The 20,080-nt window shown below is 34.0% G+C and overlaps 1 protein-coding gene across 7 annotated transcripts in view; it reads right to left on the bottom strand.

Moving 5' to 3' along the window:
• Nucleotides 1-20,080, bottom strand: part of FAM135A (family with sequence similarity 135 member A) — an 83,641-nt gene that overhangs the window by 10,533 nt on the left and 53,028 nt on the right. For 5 of the 7 annotated variants that reach the window (XM_084890382.1, XM_084890381.1, XM_084890383.1 and 2 more), the window contains 8 exons: nucleotides 18,504-18,577; nucleotides 17,128-17,282; nucleotides 14,551-16,906; nucleotides 12,636-12,796; nucleotides 10,172-10,263; nucleotides 9,569-9,666; nucleotides 7,363-7,514; nucleotides 5,244-5,354 (listed from right to left, as the gene is read on the bottom strand). In XM_084890382.1, coding sequence (XP_084746508.1) covers nucleotides 5,244-5,354; nucleotides 7,363-7,514; nucleotides 9,569-9,666; nucleotides 10,172-10,263; nucleotides 12,636-12,796; nucleotides 14,551-16,906; nucleotides 17,128-17,282; nucleotides 18,504-18,577 — 3,199 coding nt within the window. The remainder of the gene's footprint in view (nucleotides 1-5,243; nucleotides 5,355-7,362; nucleotides 7,515-9,568; nucleotides 9,667-10,171; nucleotides 10,264-12,635; nucleotides 12,797-14,550; nucleotides 16,907-17,127; nucleotides 17,283-18,503; nucleotides 18,578-20,080) is intronic. The other 2 variants (XM_084890385.1, XM_084890386.1) reach the window with 1 other exon arrangement.

Below are 20,080 nucleotides of genomic sequence, written 5' to 3'. Positions count from 1 at the left end.
AATCTGTAGAATGGGGACAATAATAGTACTACTTCATAAAGCTAAATCAGCTAATATGTTTAGTATGCTTAAGTGGTATCTGGAATATAGAAATGTATGTTTCAGCTATTATTTATTCCAATATTTTAGTATTATTTACTGCACTGGTCATCATTATTAGAAAAAAAGTCTTCTTTCATGTTATAGTCCAATAATAATATTAATTGAATTTAGGCATATATTAATAAACTTATATCTGGGTATAAGTAGAAATCTTAAAACATGACAATTTTCATAAGTCATTTAAATAATTTTTATGGCTGGAAAAATTGACATTTAGATGAGCTGATATTTTGTTGTTGTTAATCTTCACTCGAGGATACTTTTTTCATTGATTTTTAGAGAGAGTGGAAGGGAGGGAGGATTGACAGAGAGAAACATCTCTGTGAGAGAGAAATATCAATTAGTTGCTTCTGGCATGCACTTGAGGCCAGGGGTTGAGCCTGCAACCAAGGTACATGCCTTTGACTGGAATTGAACCTCTAACCCTCAATCTACGGGCTGATGCTCTAACCATTGAGCCAAATCAACCAGGCCTACTTGAGCTGATTTTTAACAATTTTGTTAAAATATTTCCTAAAATAGATTCATGTGGGCAAATTTCTATTATCTAAAACACTAATATTATTTTAGTTCAGACACTTCTTCATTTAGAGCTATTTTTACTATTTAACATTTATTGAGTTTTAATGCTATTCAGAATGGTAATTGTTTACATTGCATTATCTCAAGTAATCTTTAACAGTCCTGTAAGGAAGATATTATTCCCATTCTACCAATGAAGAAACTAAGCTTATTTAGATTAAGTAACCTAGTCAGTGTTTCAACCAGAACTAATACCTATGTGTACCTTCAAGTTTGGCTGTTACATAGTGTTAGGCTGGTACAACCAGAAGGGAGGTGAGAATCTTGCCATACATTATAAATCAAATAATAAATTAATAACTTATAAGCAAAAGTTTTAACTATTCCTTTAGAAATAACTCAAGTGCAAAAGACCTACTCATATCTATTAATAATTATAATCTTAATTAGAGGCCCAGTGCATGGAGGGGGAAGGGGAAGCTCCCTCAGCCCGGCCTGCACCCTCTCACAATCTGGAACCCCTTGGGGATGTCTGACTGCCGGTTAAGGCCTGCCTGTGGGATCGCCCCTAACCCCTCTGCCTGCCTGCCCCTAACTGCCTCTGCCTTGGCCCCTCCTGCTGCAGCTTCATCCCAAAGGACGTCCAGAATAATGTCCGGAATGACATCTGGAAGGTGGTTTGGCTGGCTGTCTGGTCCAATTAGCAGATTACGCTTTTATTATTAGAGATCATGCAAATCTGTTTGGATGAAGAATGTCATTGAGTATATAATTTTTGTACGATTTTATAGTTATGTTTTTATTTTATTTTTATTATAGTAGTACATATATCTCCTTTTTGTTTTTATTTTCTTATGTTGCTAATTAAATTTTACTTTGTAAAATGCACAAACCCTGGGAAACATTTATATTTAATTTTACCTTTCATATATTTCCTTACCCATTAGGAGCAGTGGTAAAAACTTCACACTACACAAAATGGTTCTAGTTAGTGTAAGTTTTTCTCACATGAGAACTATACACTATATTTAAAATTAAGGATTTTATATTTGATTTTATAAGAATATCTTGCAGTTTTACTGATCATATATATATTTCTGTACACTGTAAGAAACTTATTGTTGATCTGTACCTTTAGAAACAAGGTCATAAAACTCAACTTATAAAAAAAGTTTCTTTCATTGATTCTAATAACAGACAATCCATGAAATAACCATCCCTGATTTTTTATCATATTAATAGCAACATTTAAGGTAGAATCCTGAAAGGCTAAAGCAGGACTCAAATGAAGTAGTTATATTCAATTACTAAATCTGTCCAGTGTTCATATCAAATGTTTTAAGAGCAGGATGGAAGATAAAGGATAGATTTAAAAGACCAAAGATTAAGTTTATACAGTCAAGTTACTTCAGACTTGGAACTATCAGTCACCAATATACGGATTTGATTTTCAGCTTACCATATATCTGACCTGCTTTTGGATACTGAAAATAATATTGAGAAGATCACTCATTAATTCAATGGATTTATACCAAACAACTATTAGGAAGAACTATAGTAAATTCTAGGTGTATATATATGAAGGGTGGAAAGGGTTGTTACAGCAAATCCTATTTAAAGAAAGGAAGATAAGATATATAAAAATGAGGCACATCAGATAAACTGTAAGGAGTATGACAAAATAGGTTCATATATAATATTAATAGGAATTCAGAGATATTAGCAATCTTGGGCTGTGGGACACAAAGAATCTTAGGCTGTGGAATCAAAGATGGCATTGAGGTGTTTCAAACCAAGTAATTTAGACGATAGAGTGCCCCGTAAAAAAGGATGAAAAAAGAGATTGCAAAAGAAGACAATATGTTCAGTAGTAAACATATTTAATTTAATATGTAAGTAGAGATGTCTAGCAGGCCAATGAGGATAGGAATTCATTGATGAAGTAAATCCTGGAAACAAAAGATTTGAGATATAAAGGCATATATTAGGTACTGAGAGCAGAGTAGCATTGAATCAGAGAGCATCAAGAAAAGCTTTTGATAGTAGGTGGTGCTTGACTTTAACTTTAGTTTTGAAAAGAAGGGCAAACACATCAGGAGAAACAGTAGTAGAAAAAGTATGGGTAAATGTAAAGAAGCATAAAACATGTGTGGTATGACTAAAGAAAAGGATGTGTATGTGGGAAGAGTACGAGAGTAAGCAATTAAAATAAATAGGGACCAGATTATAAAGGATTCAATGCCCTAAGCCTTAGAATTTAAACTTAAATTTAAAAGTTGCAAGGTATTATGAAAAGATTTTCAAATAGGAGCAATATAGTCTGATTTAATTTTTAGGAGATAATTTCATCTCATAAGGAAGTGAGATTGGAGAGAAGGGGTCATACAGGAGGCAGGGTAACCAGTCTGGAGGCCACAGCAATAACCTAGTAAGTAAAAAGTGATGGAGGTTGAATGAGAGCTGTGGCAAAGAAAAGAAAGAGAAGTCAAAGAAAGCTGAATGTTTCAGGGCTTGATAACTCCATAGATATGAGGAGAGAGGGAGAAATTGGAGTCTGGAACAACTTTTAAGTTTCAATCTGGGTAGATGATAATGGTGCCATTCCTATAGTTGTAAAATCCAGAGAATTAAATCTGAGTTGAAAGAGGGGGTGTCTGAAGCATCTGAGGCACCCATCCTATAATAAAGAGGGAATATGCAAATTGACCATCACTCTGCCACAAAGATGGCTGCGCCTATAGCAGAGATGGGGTTTCCTTAACATAAGATGGCTGCACCCACAGCAGAGGCTGAGTTCTGGTTATGAACCTTAACGAGCAATCAGCAGGGGACCTGAGGCTGCGCCTTCCACCCCTGCCCAGCGGGGCTTGATGGGGGACCTCAGGACGTGCTCCCCTTCCCGGAAGGGCTTGACGGGAGACCTCAGGCCACACCGCCCATCCTGGCACCAGGTCAGGGGACCTGAGGCTGGACCCCCCACATGGTGGGGCTTGACAAAGGTGAGACTGGCCAGGTCTGGATCTAGCCCAATTTGGGGAGGAGGGGAAGGGACCAGCCAGGTCTGGGTCTCGTGCAATTTTAAAGCCTACGTGGATGGGTGGGGACTTGACTCTGGGTCCTATGGTGTGCCCCAGACTCTGACAAGAGAAAGGTTTTAATATACATTTTACTAATTTTCTTTCATCTCTGACATTTCTATTATAGAAAAAGGGCAAATAGCAATATTAAAATATTTCTTCTAATTAATCCAATTTTAATGTGCATGAAGTTCATGCACCAGGACAATTACTAGTTTAGTTATTGACATTTAAGTGAGTATATTCAGTATATTGGGTTCAGTAGGCCGTAGGGATACAATATCTGAGCAGTGCCAATGGTGAAGAAGATGGATATGAAATGATACTATCAAAGGAGAATGTACAGAGTGAGAACAGCAGGTGAGAGAGGCTGGAAAGGAGCCTATGTAGGAAGCAGAGAGCCAAGAATAAAGAAAACCAAGAGAGGCCGTTTTTACAGAATTGGAGGGAGGAAAATGATTCAAGAAGGAGGGTATTTTCATTAATTTATGTATTGTTTATGGCTATTTTTGTGGTATGATGGTATTGTTGAGTAGTTGCAACAGAGATCATATGGTCCACAAAGCCAAATATTTATTATCTGGCCCTTTAGAAAAAAAATTTGCCAACCTCGGCTCTACAGAGAATAGTGGGGAAATAGGGGTGTGTTATTATCTAGGTTTCAGTTATATCTCTACTTTCAGAAGAAAGAGAAGATAACATTCTTGGAAGAAGATAAAGATGGAGATTTTAAAAAAATTTATTGATTTTTAAATTTGACTTGTTATTGAGAGAGAAAGGGAGAGGGAGAGAAAGAAATATCATTGATGAGAGAGAATCACTGATCTGCTGCCTCCTGCATGCCTTCTATGGGGATTGAGCCCACAACCCCGGCATGTACCCTAACTGGGAATTGAATCCTGACCTTTTCAGTGGAAAGAATGTATGGGGAACCGGTTCCTAATCACTCTGCAGCTGGTTTTTAAGATTGTGGAATATTCAATTCTACTTTTGGTGCTTCTAATATTACATAAGATAGTAAATTTATTATTTAATAACAAGCTAATAAGAGATGAAGAACAAGACTCATCAGTGGTAACAATGTGAAGAAGGAATAACTGTTACTAGTTTCGTTATTTACATTTTCCAGAAATGTTTGACAGCCTTAGTACAGGAAAGTAGAACAATAGAACAATATGTGTCAGTTTATAAGAAGATTCAAGATTGGGGTACGAGGCAGCTAGAAGGACAGGAGGGCTAGGATATGCAGAGGACTCGGTCAAAAACTGACTAACTTGTAAGGATTACAAATGGTAAAAATTTTAGGATAATTTCAATGTAGCTGTGCAGCTCTTAAAAAATAAGTATGATCATGTGAAGAAATTAAACCATGTTATCAATTGCTTAGTTTTAAATGTGAGTCTGCTATTTCATTTACCAAGAAGTTACAATTGACCAATACTTTTTAATCAGCAGAAAGACAGTAGATAATTTACTTGCTAAAGGTTTTTCTAAAAAGGATTTGCAAGTCAATGTTTTTATAAACTGTTACTATATACTTACCCGCTTTATTACTAAGCTTGTATAAGAAAGTTTGGCGAGGGTCTGAATGATCTCGACATGTCAATTGCAAAAGAGAACCTGATTTTTTCCATTTCTGCATAAACCACAGACCTAGAGAGTTATAAATGATATGTGAGTAAAACTAGAAATATATAGTAACATATGCCAAGGTTATTAATTTTAATATATTTCATTTCAGAAGAGACATCCTCCAAATTAGCATTCTGTTGGCTAATAAATATATTTACATAATATTTTCATTTTTTTTTATAACAAATGTATACACATCCACATATAGGTTAACTGTGGGTTAACGGACATTAAAATGGTTATTTCTTTCTCTATCAGTAATAAAATAGATAATGATCTATGAAGAATAAATCTGGGAAATTGATTTTGTCTTTCAGTTCTTTCATTGACAAATTATTAAGAAGGGGGAGATAAAACTTCAAACAAAGTAGTAGATCTGAACACCTAAGTACTGAGACTTTACACTATAAATAATTATAGTTAAGTTATGGCAGACTGATTATATAAGATCAACTCTGAGAATGAGGACTTGGTTAATGTTTGTTAGCAATAGTTGAATATAATTTAACTTTCATATTTAACTGTATTTCTTTATATTACCAGTTACCCATATTTAAATGTATTTTCTGTGAAACCCTAATCACTCTGGAATTGGTTTTCAAGATTATGGAATATTCAATTTTACTTTTGGTGCTTCTAATATTACAGAAGGGAAGAGGAGAAATTAAGAAAAAAAACTTAATTGATTAAATCTGATATTGAAAGCCTATTTTGGTGAAAGTTTAGTGAAGAAAGAAATACAAAGTATTGCATCTTATTTATATGGGGTTCTATCTTTTTATTATTATTTATGGATTTCATTTTTCTCATGTCCTAATTTTCAATCTGAAAACATTTAGAACTAGCTATATTTTGGATACCAGCATTTAAATAAGACACAAAAGAAAATTTTTTTGTGTGTGTGTGTTTTTTTGTCAATGAAAGAAGTGAAAGACAAAATAAAAATAATAGTTTTAAGGCTCAATAAAAAACAAAAACAAAATGAAATATAGTTTATCCTCTCAATAGAAATCAATTGACTAAATTATAAAAACCATTAAAAAAAAAAATCTAAGGAAAAACAAAGCCAAATAAAAAGTAAATCAAGAATGAGGGCCCTAACCGGTTTGGCCCAGTGGATAGAGTGTCGGTCTGTGGACAGAAAGGTTCCAGGTTCAATTCCAGTCAAGGGCATGTACCTTGGTTGTGGGCACATCCCCAGTAGGGGGTGTGCAGGAGGCAGCTGGTCATTGTTTCTCATTGATGTTTCTGGCTCTCTCTCTCCTTTCCTCTCTGTGAAAAATCAATAAACTATATTTAATTAAAAAAAGAATAAAAGAATGAGGTTAGTGATGTCCTAGCTGGTTTGGCTCAATGGATAGAGTGTCAGCCTGCAGACTGAAGGGTCCCAGGTTGAATTCCGGTAAAGAGCACATGCATCGGTTGCAGGCTTGATCCCCAGTAGGGTTTATGCAAGAGGCAGCTGATCAAAGATTCTCATTATTGATGTTTCTATCTCTCGTTCCCTTTTCCTTTCTCTCTGAAATCAATAAAAAAATACTTATATATTTTTAAAAAGAATGAGATTAGTGAGAATATTTTTTCTAATCAAAATGGGCTCTTAACTTTCATTTTAATTTCTTTAAAAATTTTAGAATTTATTTCCTCATAATACCACTGTTAAAATCAGTTAACATTCTATATAAAATATTTTATAACTTATATATTAAATATAGACATTTACTGGCTATCTGTTTAACTGATAGAACAACAGAATAGCCTGTTTATAAGATAAACATTTACTAAAAAGATTTAGTTTAATTAAAAAAAATGCTCTAGTTACTTTTTACAAATGTCAACTTCAATATAATATTCATTTTCTGAAATGACTTATCAGCTTATTTCATGGGCATGACAAAACAGAAAACAGCTACATATTTTTTTTCATGAATTTTCAAGTATGTGACAAATTGGCTCTAAAATAAACACACACTATATTTGACTTTTCTTCCCATACCATATTTTTATACTGAACAATAAAACTTTTTACCTGTATTAACAAGAGCACTGCTGTTGTAGAGTGTACCGAGGTGAGGTCCAGAAAGAGACAGAAATGTATGAAGTTTGTGGAGGTAATATTTAAACCTTGGCCTTGTAAGCACTGAACGAATTATTAAATTGCCCAACGAATGTCCAATAAAGCTTTAAGAGGAAAAAAAAAAGACATTTCTTCCATATGATATTTTTAAAAACAAATATCAAAGTGATATGACTACTCATAGATGTAAAATATTAAGAGTTAAAAATTTTCTAGTATGTTTTAAAATTATGGTTTGATACTTTGAAATGAGATAACTTACATTTTGAAGGAAAAAAAATGTTACTATAGTAGAAAGTTCCTATTAGTAATTTAAATTGCTTACTCTATGGAAACAATATATTATATAGAAAATGTTACTTATACTTTGTAATTGCTTAGAAATAAGTATAATTGCTTACACTTTATAAATAATATACACTGACTAGATAAATTTGTCTCCCTAGGCACACACACAATTATTTTCTTAAACAATAATTGAAAACAAACTTTTCTGGACCACAGTCAAAAGTAGGCAGTTCTTCTGACTACTCTCAAGGCACAGCTAAAACGTGCATTTTCCTACTATAAGTCTAAGATCATTTATAAAGTATTTCACCTTTATTAAGAAATAGTTTAAACGAAAAGAGCCTTTATAGTTTAAATGAAAAGAAACTTAGCATTATTTTACAATAGATAATATATGAATTCCTGGGGACAATAACAAAAAAAGAGCCCTGACTGGTTTGGCTCAGTGGATAGAGCGTCAGCCTGTAGACTAAAGGGTCCCAGGTTGGATTCCGGTCAAGGGCATGTACTTCGGTTGCAGGCACATTCCCCGTAGAGGGTGTGCAGGAGGCAGCTGATCAATGTTTCTCTCTCATCGATATTTCTAACTCGCTATTCCTCTCCCTTCCTCTTTGTAAAAAAATCAATAATATATAGGTATGTATATATAAAGAAATGAAAGATGTTTAAACACTGGTTTATCCATGTAACTAGTGAGAAGTTCAGGATGAACTTTCCTCCTGAACTGATTTTCCTAAAGCTGTGGGGTGAGAGTAACTAACAGTCCTCAATCAACTAGATCAGGCTTTTGGATAATGGGTGATTATAACTGACAACCTAATCTGAAGAGGGAATACTTTTGTGGATGAATGAAAAAATTAAATATTTTTCTCATAAAATAGTAAATGAATAAAAAAACATGAGGATCACTGTAGAAAATTTAGTAAGCAAGGAGTATTTTAAAATTCTATAAGTGAAGAGGATTAGAATGAGAAAATAATTTCTTCTCCCAACATACTTGTAGCTATCCCTATATCTTAACAGAAATCTGTTTTGTGTTTTTCTTTAAACTTTAAGTAGAAACTTGTTCATCTATTTCCCTAAAATGCATGTTTTAGCCTTGAGAGTAGTCAAAGAACTTCCCACTTTTGAGTGTGGACCAGAAAATACTTTTATACTTTAGACTGGAAACTACAAATGCTTATAGTATACAGAGCAAGCTTCTTCCTCTAACTTAATGGGGATATGAAGATAATTAGTTTATTCATTTTGAAGAATGAAGGTTAGTTTTTACTTAATTCCTAATATACTAGAAGAAATATTTTTCTCTCTCCCATGTATATCCTCAATATCTGATTAAATAATGAGACATATTGGTTTAATCACATCTCTTACTTGTAGAAAACTAACTTATAGTCATAAAACTTTGAAAATATTTTTATTGTTTTATGTGTTTATATATCCATTTTCCTTCTAACTTCTCTTTTTTGTAATATCTTTTTTGATATATAATTCACATACCATATAATTCATCCACTTAAAGTATATAATTCAATATTATTTAGTGTATTCAGCCATTACTACAAGAAATTTCATAACATTTTCACCAGGAAGAAATGCTATCCTTTTAGCTATCAACTACCTACCTGCCATTTCCCCCCCACTCTAAACAATCCCTAATCTACTTCTGTCTATAGATTTGCAAATTCTGGACAATTCATATAAACAGAATCACATAATATGTGATCTTTTAAGTTTTTCTTTTCTCTTCCAATTAATTTGAATTGTGATCTCCTATATTCAGAATAGGATGACAAAACTGTCACAAATATTTTTTAGGTTTTCTATAATTTATAGAGATATAAAAATAGTTGTGTAATATAGAAGTTACCTTATTTTTGAAACTGTTAGACTGTATATCTGAATATATTGTATTATCTCATCCAGAAGACGATCAGTCATGCTATCAAAATCAGCAAAAGTATCATTCTAAACAAAAGTAAAATAGACACATTACATACTGAAAATGTATAATCACATGAAAAATTGAACATAAATATTATTTTTAATTTAGGTACTAAAATATGGTTAAGAACAGTGTTTTTTAAAGATAATTTGGTGAATGTAATATTGATTGTATTAAAATAATCAAAAAATGGTGAGTTTCTAGGGAAAAAAGGTTCAATGTTCTTAATAACACTTCATTTAGTTGTTTAACTGTTTAGCCAACTACCAGCATTTAATATGTTATTTATAATGATTTCATTAATGGAATATTTGCATAGAAATGTAAATCTAGAAATTCTGCATATGTGAAGAGCTAACAAATAGAACTATCAATCATTTAATTTACTGGGGATATGCATTAATGTTAAATTTTTTAGAAATTAGAAAAACCATTTCTACTACTGTTGGCATTTTGTAGTAAGCAAACATTTAGGTAGAAAGTAGTACAAAATTATTTGCTTCCATTGAAAATACTGTGATATTGTACCTGATTTCTCTCAGACATAAGAAAATCAACTCTTCCCCCAGGCAGTCCAAGTTCAATATAAGTTTTTACTAATCGCAGATCTGCACTGTTTCCTAGAAAATAAAGAATTCCATCTAAGAAGATAAAGTAAAAGGCATGACTAACTGTGCCAGTTATAAACAGATAGTGCATTGTAAAACAGAGTCCTCAATTTTTATTTCAAAGCTGACTTCCATTGGCCAGACAATGTCTTTCAACAGTTTTGTCTCTTAAGTTTTGGTCACATTGATGCTTTCACTTTCTTACTTAACTGTGTCTTTAACTGTCAGCACTCACTTGGGTGACTGACTACTGGTTATAGTAGCTGTGAACGACTGACTGAAGTACTCCATACCATGACTACTCTAGATGATAATTTTACAAACTTTGAATTTATTTTAGAAGTAGATTTAATCTGTTGACTTTCCTTTGACGGTGCTGGCATAGACGAATGAAAATAAAAATCCATATAAATAATCTAGGATGGTTTATCTTAATTACTAACTTAAATAGAAATAGAAAATATTAATACACAAAATAGAAAATATTAATAATACATAAATATAAAAATCATTATTATCTTTAAAAATTAGTTTAGTAGCTTATTTAGGAATGAGCATGTCATTATCAATTGTTGAATTTTTACCCTCTCTATATAAATCTTTTAGATATTTCATGCACTGACAGGGATAACTGTTTTATTCCGAACTTTAAAAGAAACACTTCTAGTGTTTAATTACTAAGTATATGTTTCCCACTGGCTGGAAATATATTTAATCACATTAATAAAAGCTAGTGCTATTTAAGGTTTCAAGTTTGATGCTTAGTTGTAATAACTGGGAATACTGAATTTTATCAATAGTTTCTTACTTGATTTCTGATATATTAATAAATTTCTTTATATTTATTGTACTTGTTTCTGCATTCTGGGATTAAATCCTATTTGCTAGAGGTCTTTTTGACATTCAAAAAATTAATTGGCCTAGCTGGTTTGGCTCAGGGAATAGAGAGTTGACCTGCGGACTGAAGGGTCCCGGGTTCAATTCTAGTCAAGGGTACATGCCCGGGTTGCGAGCTTAATCCCCAGTAGGGGGCATGCAGGAGGCAGCTGATCAATGATTCCCTCTCATCATTGATGTTTCTATCTCTCTCTCCCTCTCCCTTTCTGAAATCAATAAAAATATATTTAAAAATAAATTATTTTTTTGCGTATGGGGTATGATACCTTTTTCAGACTTGATAACAAGGTTAGGTGAATGTTAAGAAACAAAATAAACTATGTTCCATCGTGTGTTTTTTTCCATTCTGCCATAATTTATATAACATAGGGAAAATTTTTTCTTCAATACCAGAAATTCTACTGGAATTAGCCTTGGGAGCATATTCATGAAAATTTTATTACTGTGGTGAAAGAGGTTAGTACTGGAGGCATTTTATTCCTAGAGAATGAGTTGTTTTTTAAAGAACTTACTATTTCAATCCATTTTAGTATTTTTATAATCTATAAAATCTTTTGTCAATTTGTTCTTATGAAATAACATTATAGCAATACCCTAATAGTCTAGAGATACTTGGCATCTTTTAATATAATTTTTAATAAAGAAAAAAAGTCTGTAATAATGTGAACAATAAAGATTGATTTAAAAAAATAATAAAATAAATAAATAAATAAATAAATAAATAAAAAGTCTGTTGAATAATAAAAATAGCCATCATAAAACCATGGCACTAAAGCTAGGTATTTAGAATTTAAATTAATCCCTAATTAACTAGTGAATCTTTAATTTTTTTAAACAATGTATTTTTATTGATTTCAGAGAGGAAGAAAGAGGGAGAGAAAGACAGAAACATCAATGATGAGAGAGAACCCTCGATTGGCTGCCTCCTGACAACCCACAATGGGGATGGAGCCTGCAACCCAGGCATAAGCCTGGACCAGGAATCAAAACATGACCCTCCTTGCTCATAGGTCAACGCTCAACCACTGAGCTATGTGGCTGGGCTGAATCTTTAATTTTAAGGTGTTAACTATTCTACTCCTGTGGTACCCATGAGGTTTAAAGCATCAAGCTAAAAGGGAACTAGGAAGACAATCAAAGGGAGACAAAATAATTGCTATGATCTAATAACTGGGGAAAAAAAAATCAACAAACACAAACAGTATCTCTGTACAGTGATGCTGTACAGAGAAAAATCCAGTTAAAATAAATAAAATGTTGGCACATGGATGTTAGTTCCATGTAAAATTTACTTAAAAGGAAATCTAATATTATACTTAGCACAATTAAGCATATTCCTATTTTAGAATATGTTTAAAATTCAATTAATTTAAGCAATTTAAAAAATCCTTTTTGCAGTTCAAAGAGTAAATAGAATGGAATGAGATTTATTAGGGAAATAAAACATAATTGAGTTGCTATGTGTTACATCAGTAGATGCTTCATACCATCTAAACCATGCACGCAGACAATGAGATGTACTCCATCTTCAGAACCACCCTCTTCTTCCGTGCTAAAGTAAGGGGCTGAGGATGCCAGCAGAGGAGCATCACTGTACATAAACCCAGGGAGTTTAAGTTGCTTCAATTCTTCTTTTGCCTGAAGGAAGCTAAAGCAAATATATTTAGTTTTAGAACCAAAAAGATAATCTGTTGAATTTATGGAAGAGAAGAGGAAGCCCAGAAATTGATTTTAAAATAATCAAAATATGTGGGATCACCTAAATGATTTAAAAATCAGAGAGTAATTTTCTTTACTATTTTTAGTATATATTCTGTTCAAATACAACTACTATTTTAAATCTGAAATTAAATTTAAGATATTCTTTTAAACTTAAAATTAACAAAGAAAATTAGAGGAGTGGAGTTAATGCTCTCTATAAAATTTTATATTTTATGCATAGAAAAGCTGGAAAAAGTATTGGAAAAATGACAATCTGATACTCATCCTGTAATCAAATCTTGTCCTTTTTACTCCTTTTTACTTTTAATTTTTGTTAATCCTCACCTGAAGATATTTTCCCATTGATTTTTAGAGAGAATGGAAAAGAGAGAGAGAGACAGAGAGAGAAAAGATGACTGCAGTCTAACTGGGGCCAGGGATTTAGCCTGGGATCAAGCCTGCAACTGAGGTTCCCCGAGTAGGGCCAGGGATCAAGCCTGGGATGGAGCCTGCAACCCAAGGTACGTGCCTGCAACCCAGAATCAAACCGACAAACCTTCCGTCTTGGGCAGAAGAATTATCCACTGAGCCAAACTGGCTAGGGTTTCTTTAATTTTACATAAACGGAAGGGAAGGAGCTGTTGTAAAAAGTGTAACAATAAGAATGAAGTTATAGTATTAAGTAGATTAAGTTATTTCATTTCCTCTAAACATATCAATCAGAAGGAGCAAAACCAAGAGGGGGATGTGACTAAATATAACTGGCGACATATATTCATTTGGAATGAGTAACTACTCAACTTGGATGCTGCAAACATAAAAAATTATTTTAACATTATATCATTTAGACTGATAAAAATAAACTCAAAGAAGCTCAACAGAGTAGGATACACTAGGTGAAGACCTATAGACCATGTTTTTCATTAATTACTTAGAAACAGTTGAGGTACCCAGATGGTGATATAACCTTTAGTTTTCTATCATACTATAATTCTCTAATAGGCTGTTATCACCTATCTGGTTTCACTAGCTTTAGGAACTATAGATTTTAATTATGTTTATAATCATATTAATTTGGGAATTTAAAAAATCTCCAATAGGCATGCCCAGACCTTTCACTTGAGGGATTATATCTCTATCTGGAGAAAGACAGTACAATATTTTGAAAGCCAGTGCCAGGCTAGTAAACCTATATCATCTTCACATTTTTCTGGATTTTTTTTTACTGGTCCATGAAATCTCAATTCTGGAAACCCTAACTTTGCTGAGGCAATCTGGGTCTGATAGGTTTAGGAAGTCTCTACTAACCACTTATTCATTAACTAATATTGTCCTTATTTGTTAGATGCACCTGACTTTTGTCTGGGAGTTAATGGGGCAAAATAAGGTAGTAATGAAAGAAGAGTTTTAATTGCAATTATTCCATACTTCTAACAAAAAAATAACCAATGGAAAATTTATATCAGGAATGTCTAGCCTATAGAATAGGACAATCATATGGGAAATTATAGGTCTGTCAAGTTGTATGAGTTCATTATTCCATTTTAGATAGCTAATGAAAGAAACACTTTTGTATTACAGAAACCAGAGAATATGAAATATTACCAGAGAAATACATATATTTATAATATTCATATAAAACATAAAAGCTATATGTTTCTCTCGCTCTATTAGGACATATTATTATGCTCCATTACTTACGCTTGTATTTGAGGTTTTGGTGAATTTTCATACCAGGAAACTGATGAAGTGAAGTTGAAAGAAGCGCTGCTTGGCTGCTTTGTAATGGCATCAAATTTACTTTTAGAAGGATGCTTAACACTACAAGGAGACTCTCTTGGTGCAGACGGGAAGGACAAACAACCAGAAGTACAGACAGCAGGCATACTTATACCATCCCTCAGAAATTGGCTGTTTATGTTTTCAGATTTTATAAGTCTTTCTTCTTCTAGTGCATCACTCTTTGTATAGTGAGCATTTACAGTTCCATCCAAAGCTGAATAATCTGTTTCTTCATAATACCCATTTTGAACCATCTGTTGATCCTGCTCTTCCTCCTCATCCTTTTTACCCTGTTCCTGCTGAAGATTACTAATTCCCTTTTCAGGAGTTTCCTTCTGAGGGCTAAGTGAATTGTTAAAGCTAATAGCACATGTGTCAGAAATATCTGTACTGCTTTGACAGCCAAAATAATTTTCCACTAGCCCTTGTTTTACCATATCAGGACTAGCTGAAAACGGGTCACTTGTACCCAGATGAGTTTCACTTATAACTGTAGGGGCTTCTGAATTTATATGTTTGAGATCTAATACATCACTATTTTTTCTTTTCACAGTTCTATCTTCACTACCTTCTATATGAGTAGAAATGGAACCTGAAACAACACAAGGGGAGCCTAAACAAACCGGTTTTGAATTTAATGTAACTGCTGTTCCTGCAGGGTTATTAGATTTATCAGGATTCTGGGAGTCTTTACACATAGTGTCCAAATTATGTTTGGAGTTGCAACTACTTTTTACAACACTGGAAGTATCTTCATCTGAAAAAACAACTTGTAAAGGGTCTTTAGTGCTTGAATTTAAGAAACTTATTGCTATAGTTTCATTGTCCAAATGCCCTGAAAATATGACACTCTGCTGTTGTAAAACAATACTTGAGTTTTTACTAGCATCACATTTTGGCAAATCAATGGTTCCCAGGTTTAAAACTGTTTTGCTATCACTTAAATGGCATTCGGGCACAACAGATTTCTTAGAATTTTCATCAGGTGACAGTTCATCATCAGAAGGTAGAGAGTTTATGGATGTCAAAGATGACTGTATTTCACTTACAGCACTTGTACTCTCAGTACAATGGCTTCCTAATGAAAATTTTATATTATAATCAGGTTTCATCAAAAGCTGAGGAAATAATCTTTCATTATTGTAAGGACCTTGACCTTGAACAATTTCGAACACTATATCCGGGTTAGGATGTGTTGCAAAAGAACTTGGTTCACTTTCAACACCTGAATCTGAAAATCTAGATGAGGCATATGTGGCATTAATATCTGGTAACTTAATTGTGTCTCCACTTACTACAACATGATATTCTTTTGTAGAAGAAGTAGGTTGATTACTTCTTAACTTAGCTAATGATTCTCCAACAGAACAGCACTTAACTTCCTGCAAAGATTCCTTTTCAAGTGTTTTGTCTATAGATTTAGATTTACCATTAGATTCTAAAGACTCAAAGTTGGGTAGCTGTATATTATCCACAAGTATTTCATCTCGTTGAAGCTCTGTCCAGGGACCTATTTTAACAGTTTTTTCCTCTGCACTGAAAGGATCTTTATTACTGGGATTTACTTCAATTGTCCTAATTCCTGAAGATGGAATTGCTTGATGATCATGGCAATCGTCTGATAAACTTCTGGTTGCCACACTGAGTTCCACTTGTGTAATTTCACTATCGTCCTGGGAGATATCAAGTTTACCTGAAATGGACAAATTTGCACAAAGATTTAGGCTGCCAGAGTTCAAAGGATTAAACAGGTCTGGTTGCATATTTTCAGTATCTGAAGACTTTTTTTCAGTTTTATTTGTTGGCAAATAGCTAGCTTCCTTTTGACTTGTCTGTCTGATGTAGGTCTTTAGGCCAAAATTATATCCACATACTGTGGTATCCAGACCTTCCTTCTGACTATGTGAAGGGTTGCCTTCAAAGCATGTAAAGAGATCACTTGATGCTGTACTTTTCAAACATTTGTAGCCTACCAAAACCACAGAATCCTTAGAGTTCTGTTTTATTAATTTTTTGGTATTTTCAGGTTTCATTGTTTTCATGAGTTTAGTGACCTTAACCTTGGATTTATTTGATTCTTCATTCTTTCCTTTTAGAGATTTTGGTAGCTGCTTTTCACCTTCTGTATAGCAAAAACTGGAGGCACCAGCAGGTCTGACTTTCACCTCTGGGCTAGAAAGTCCAGCTATAGATCTTTCTTCAGTCTCATATTTATCCATTCTAGTGGACTCTGATCTCTGAAGATTCTGAATTCCCATCCAGGGTGCATCTAAGTCTTTTATCCAAAGAAAAAAAGATTCAGGTTTAAAATATGGTCTGAGAACTCATATGATTAAGATTATTTTTCTAACTATAACTTCCTAATATCCTCAAAAATAAGTAAAACTGGACGGGAAAATAAATGGACCTACATTAGGGAATGGTTTTATGTATATTAGGAAAAATATACTGAAAACGGACACAACAGCTTATATATTTTAGTTAGATTATACTTACCTTCAATAACTGAATCTAAATACCTATCTTCAAAGATTATAGGTAATGAATTGAGATCTCCATCTAATTCACTACATTCAATAGGTAGGGGTGGAAGAGAACTGCAGAAGGAAGTATTTTTGATAGCGGTGCACATCTGTAGATGACTCTGAGCACTGAAAAATATTTCTTAAGTCAGACTGTAATTTTTAAAAATTACACCTAATTCCACTTTACAGACTCTATACCCATTCCCCTTCCCCTCACCATTCCTATGCTCCTTCCTCAAAATGTAACCTCATTATGAAAGAGCTCCTTGTTTAGAAAAAACTGGTAAGAAGAAAATTAGTTTGTTGACAATAAAGTATTAGCTTATAAAATTATGGCTTATTAAAAACTTATTAATTTCCATTATATTCTTTTATACTTTTTAATGTTATTTCAGTGACTTATCTATGCTTGATGTCTGAACTTTCTAATTTGCTGAGACTAGAATAAAGGTGAAACTCAAATGCCTACTAAAGACTTGATGGTAGGAAAAAAATGTATTCCATTACTATTGCTATACTTATCTCATATTGATTAATAAACCCAATCACTTAGCCTCAACAATTAACATAGTACCCTTCTTGTTTTATTTATACCCCTACTTACTACCTTTCCCCACACTCTATTACTATTAATAGTTATTTTTTAGGTAAATTCACATCTATTGAAATATACAAATCTTAGCTATCTATAACAAATGTATACATAATACAGATTATTTTCATCTACCTGGAGAGTATCCTCATGGTTTTTCCACTCAAGTCAACTCCCAGCTTAAGTCAATAAGACAACCAGTTTGATTTTTTCACCTTAGTTTTGCATGTTTCAAAACTTCATATAGATAGAATATTGAATCTACTCTTTTATGTCCAACTTCTTTCTGTGCAATTTCCTCAAAATATTCTTTAAAGCCAAAGAAAGGCAACTGAAATTTACTCAGTAACAGACACAACAGAACGTAGTTACTTTTACATATTACTTATGAAAATCTGTAATATGTAATAATGAATATAAGAGATTCTGACCTGTGGAAATAGAGATGCAACAGGATGGCCAAATACAAAGCTGGAGTCAGAGCTGTATGGGACTACCAAGGTTATAGTAGATCTGATTTGGGGAGGGGGGGGGGGGGGGGGGGGCCCAGAGATAAAGTGTAACACCCTTCTTTATATGGGTACTTCATAAAGTAATTCATAAGATTAAACCCAATTTGATTAAAAAGGATCTATCAGAACACCAAATAGTTCTCTTTCTTCATTTTAAATATTGTATATTCTGTCACTAAATTCTACAATAGTTATCTATGTGAAAGGAAATAAATAATTTAATTTTGGATTTAAGCTACTCACTGAAGTTCCTGGTATGCAATGACAGCTTCTCTTGGATGTTCAAAACAAAAGAATGCCTCAGAAAATCTGCGTACCTGAAAAATTCAAAAAGGAAATTTGAATAACATTGCACATTTAAAAAATCAATCAGGCATGGGATGGTAGGGAAAGAAACCCCTTCATTAGGCCTCCCATAACCAGCCCTAGGAGACTCAATATCCCTCCTCAGTGTTGCCAAAACACTGTATTTTGTGTGACACTGTGTGAAAGAAAAGAAACAATAGAATGTAGAATGAGGAATTTAAGTTTGCATTATAGATTTGTTTTATTTGCTACTATATCTGTTTGTCTTATAAGCTACTTTAATTGCCAATATAGTCCCACAATTAGTGCCCAGCACATGGGAAAAATGAATTTCTATTATGCCACATGTCAGGCATCCAAGTATGTGCCAGCTGAACTGAGTCACTGACTTATTGGAAGTGTGACTTTGGGCATTTCACCTGAGCCTTGGACGACTCAATTTTCAAATTCTGTTTAATACTTGTTTTCTGTAAAAGATTATTTTGAAAATAGATAAAAACAAACTATTTGATAGCAGTTTTTAATCTGGAAAGTGTATGTAAATATAAACCATTATAATTGCCAGTAGTTCACATTTTTCCTTAAAATAATTGCATATGTGAAGCCCTAGCTGGTTTGGCTCAGTGGATAGTGTCGGCCTGTGGATTAAAGGGTTCAGTTTCAATTCCGGTCAAGGGCACATGCCCGGTTTGTGGGCTTGATCCCCATTAGGGGGTGTGCAGGAGGCAGCAGATCAATGATTCTTTCTCATCATTGATGTTTCTATCCTCTCTCCCTCTCTGAAATAAAAAATACATTTAAAAAAATAATTGCATATGTGAATTATCTCCTCTTTAATGTGTAATGTTCCTTAGAGTAGGAACTATATTTTGACTAGAGGCCTGGTGCACAAATTCATGCATGGGTGGGGTCTCTCAGGGTGGCCTGCGAGGATCAGGCCCAAACCTGCAGCCCAATGCTGCCTGCAGCTCTTCCCTGCCACTCCCGCTCATCCCGGCCCCACTGCGCCTGCTGCAGGCTCATGCCCAATCAGTCCTGATTGGGAGAGGCTCACTCCGCTGCTGCAGCAGCGCTCACCAGCCATGAGCCCTATATCTGGCACCTTCCCAAGAGAAGTGGCCTGTGGGATTGGGCTGAAACGGGCTCTCTGGCATACCCCAAGGGGTCCCGGATTGTGAGAGGGCACAGGTCAGGCCAAGGGACCCCATTGGTGCACAATCAGGGCTGGAGAGGGACCGCAGGAGGGCTCCAGGGTGTGTCCAGCCCATCTCGCTCAGTCCCAATGGGCCAGACCCCAACAGCAAGCTAACCTACAGGTTGGAGCATCTGTCCCGTGGTGGTCAGTGCACATTATAGCGACTGGTCTGTGTTCTGGTCTTCAGTGCATGTCATAGTGAGTGGTTGAGTGGCCTTAGCATATCATTAGCACATTACGTTTTGATTGGTTCAACAGTCGACCAGTCACCAGACAACTGGACACTTAGCATATTAGGCTTTTATTATAGATTCTATAA

The sequence above is a fragment of the Pipistrellus hanaki genome, assembly GCF_964339955.1.
Source record: "Pipistrellus hanaki genome assembly, chromosome: 7".
Taxonomy (NCBI): Eukaryota; Metazoa; Chordata; class Mammalia; order Chiroptera; family Vespertilionidae; genus Pipistrellus; species Pipistrellus hanaki.
Note: the sequence above shows the minus strand (reverse complement) of the source record. Positions and strands in the feature narration are given on the sequence as shown.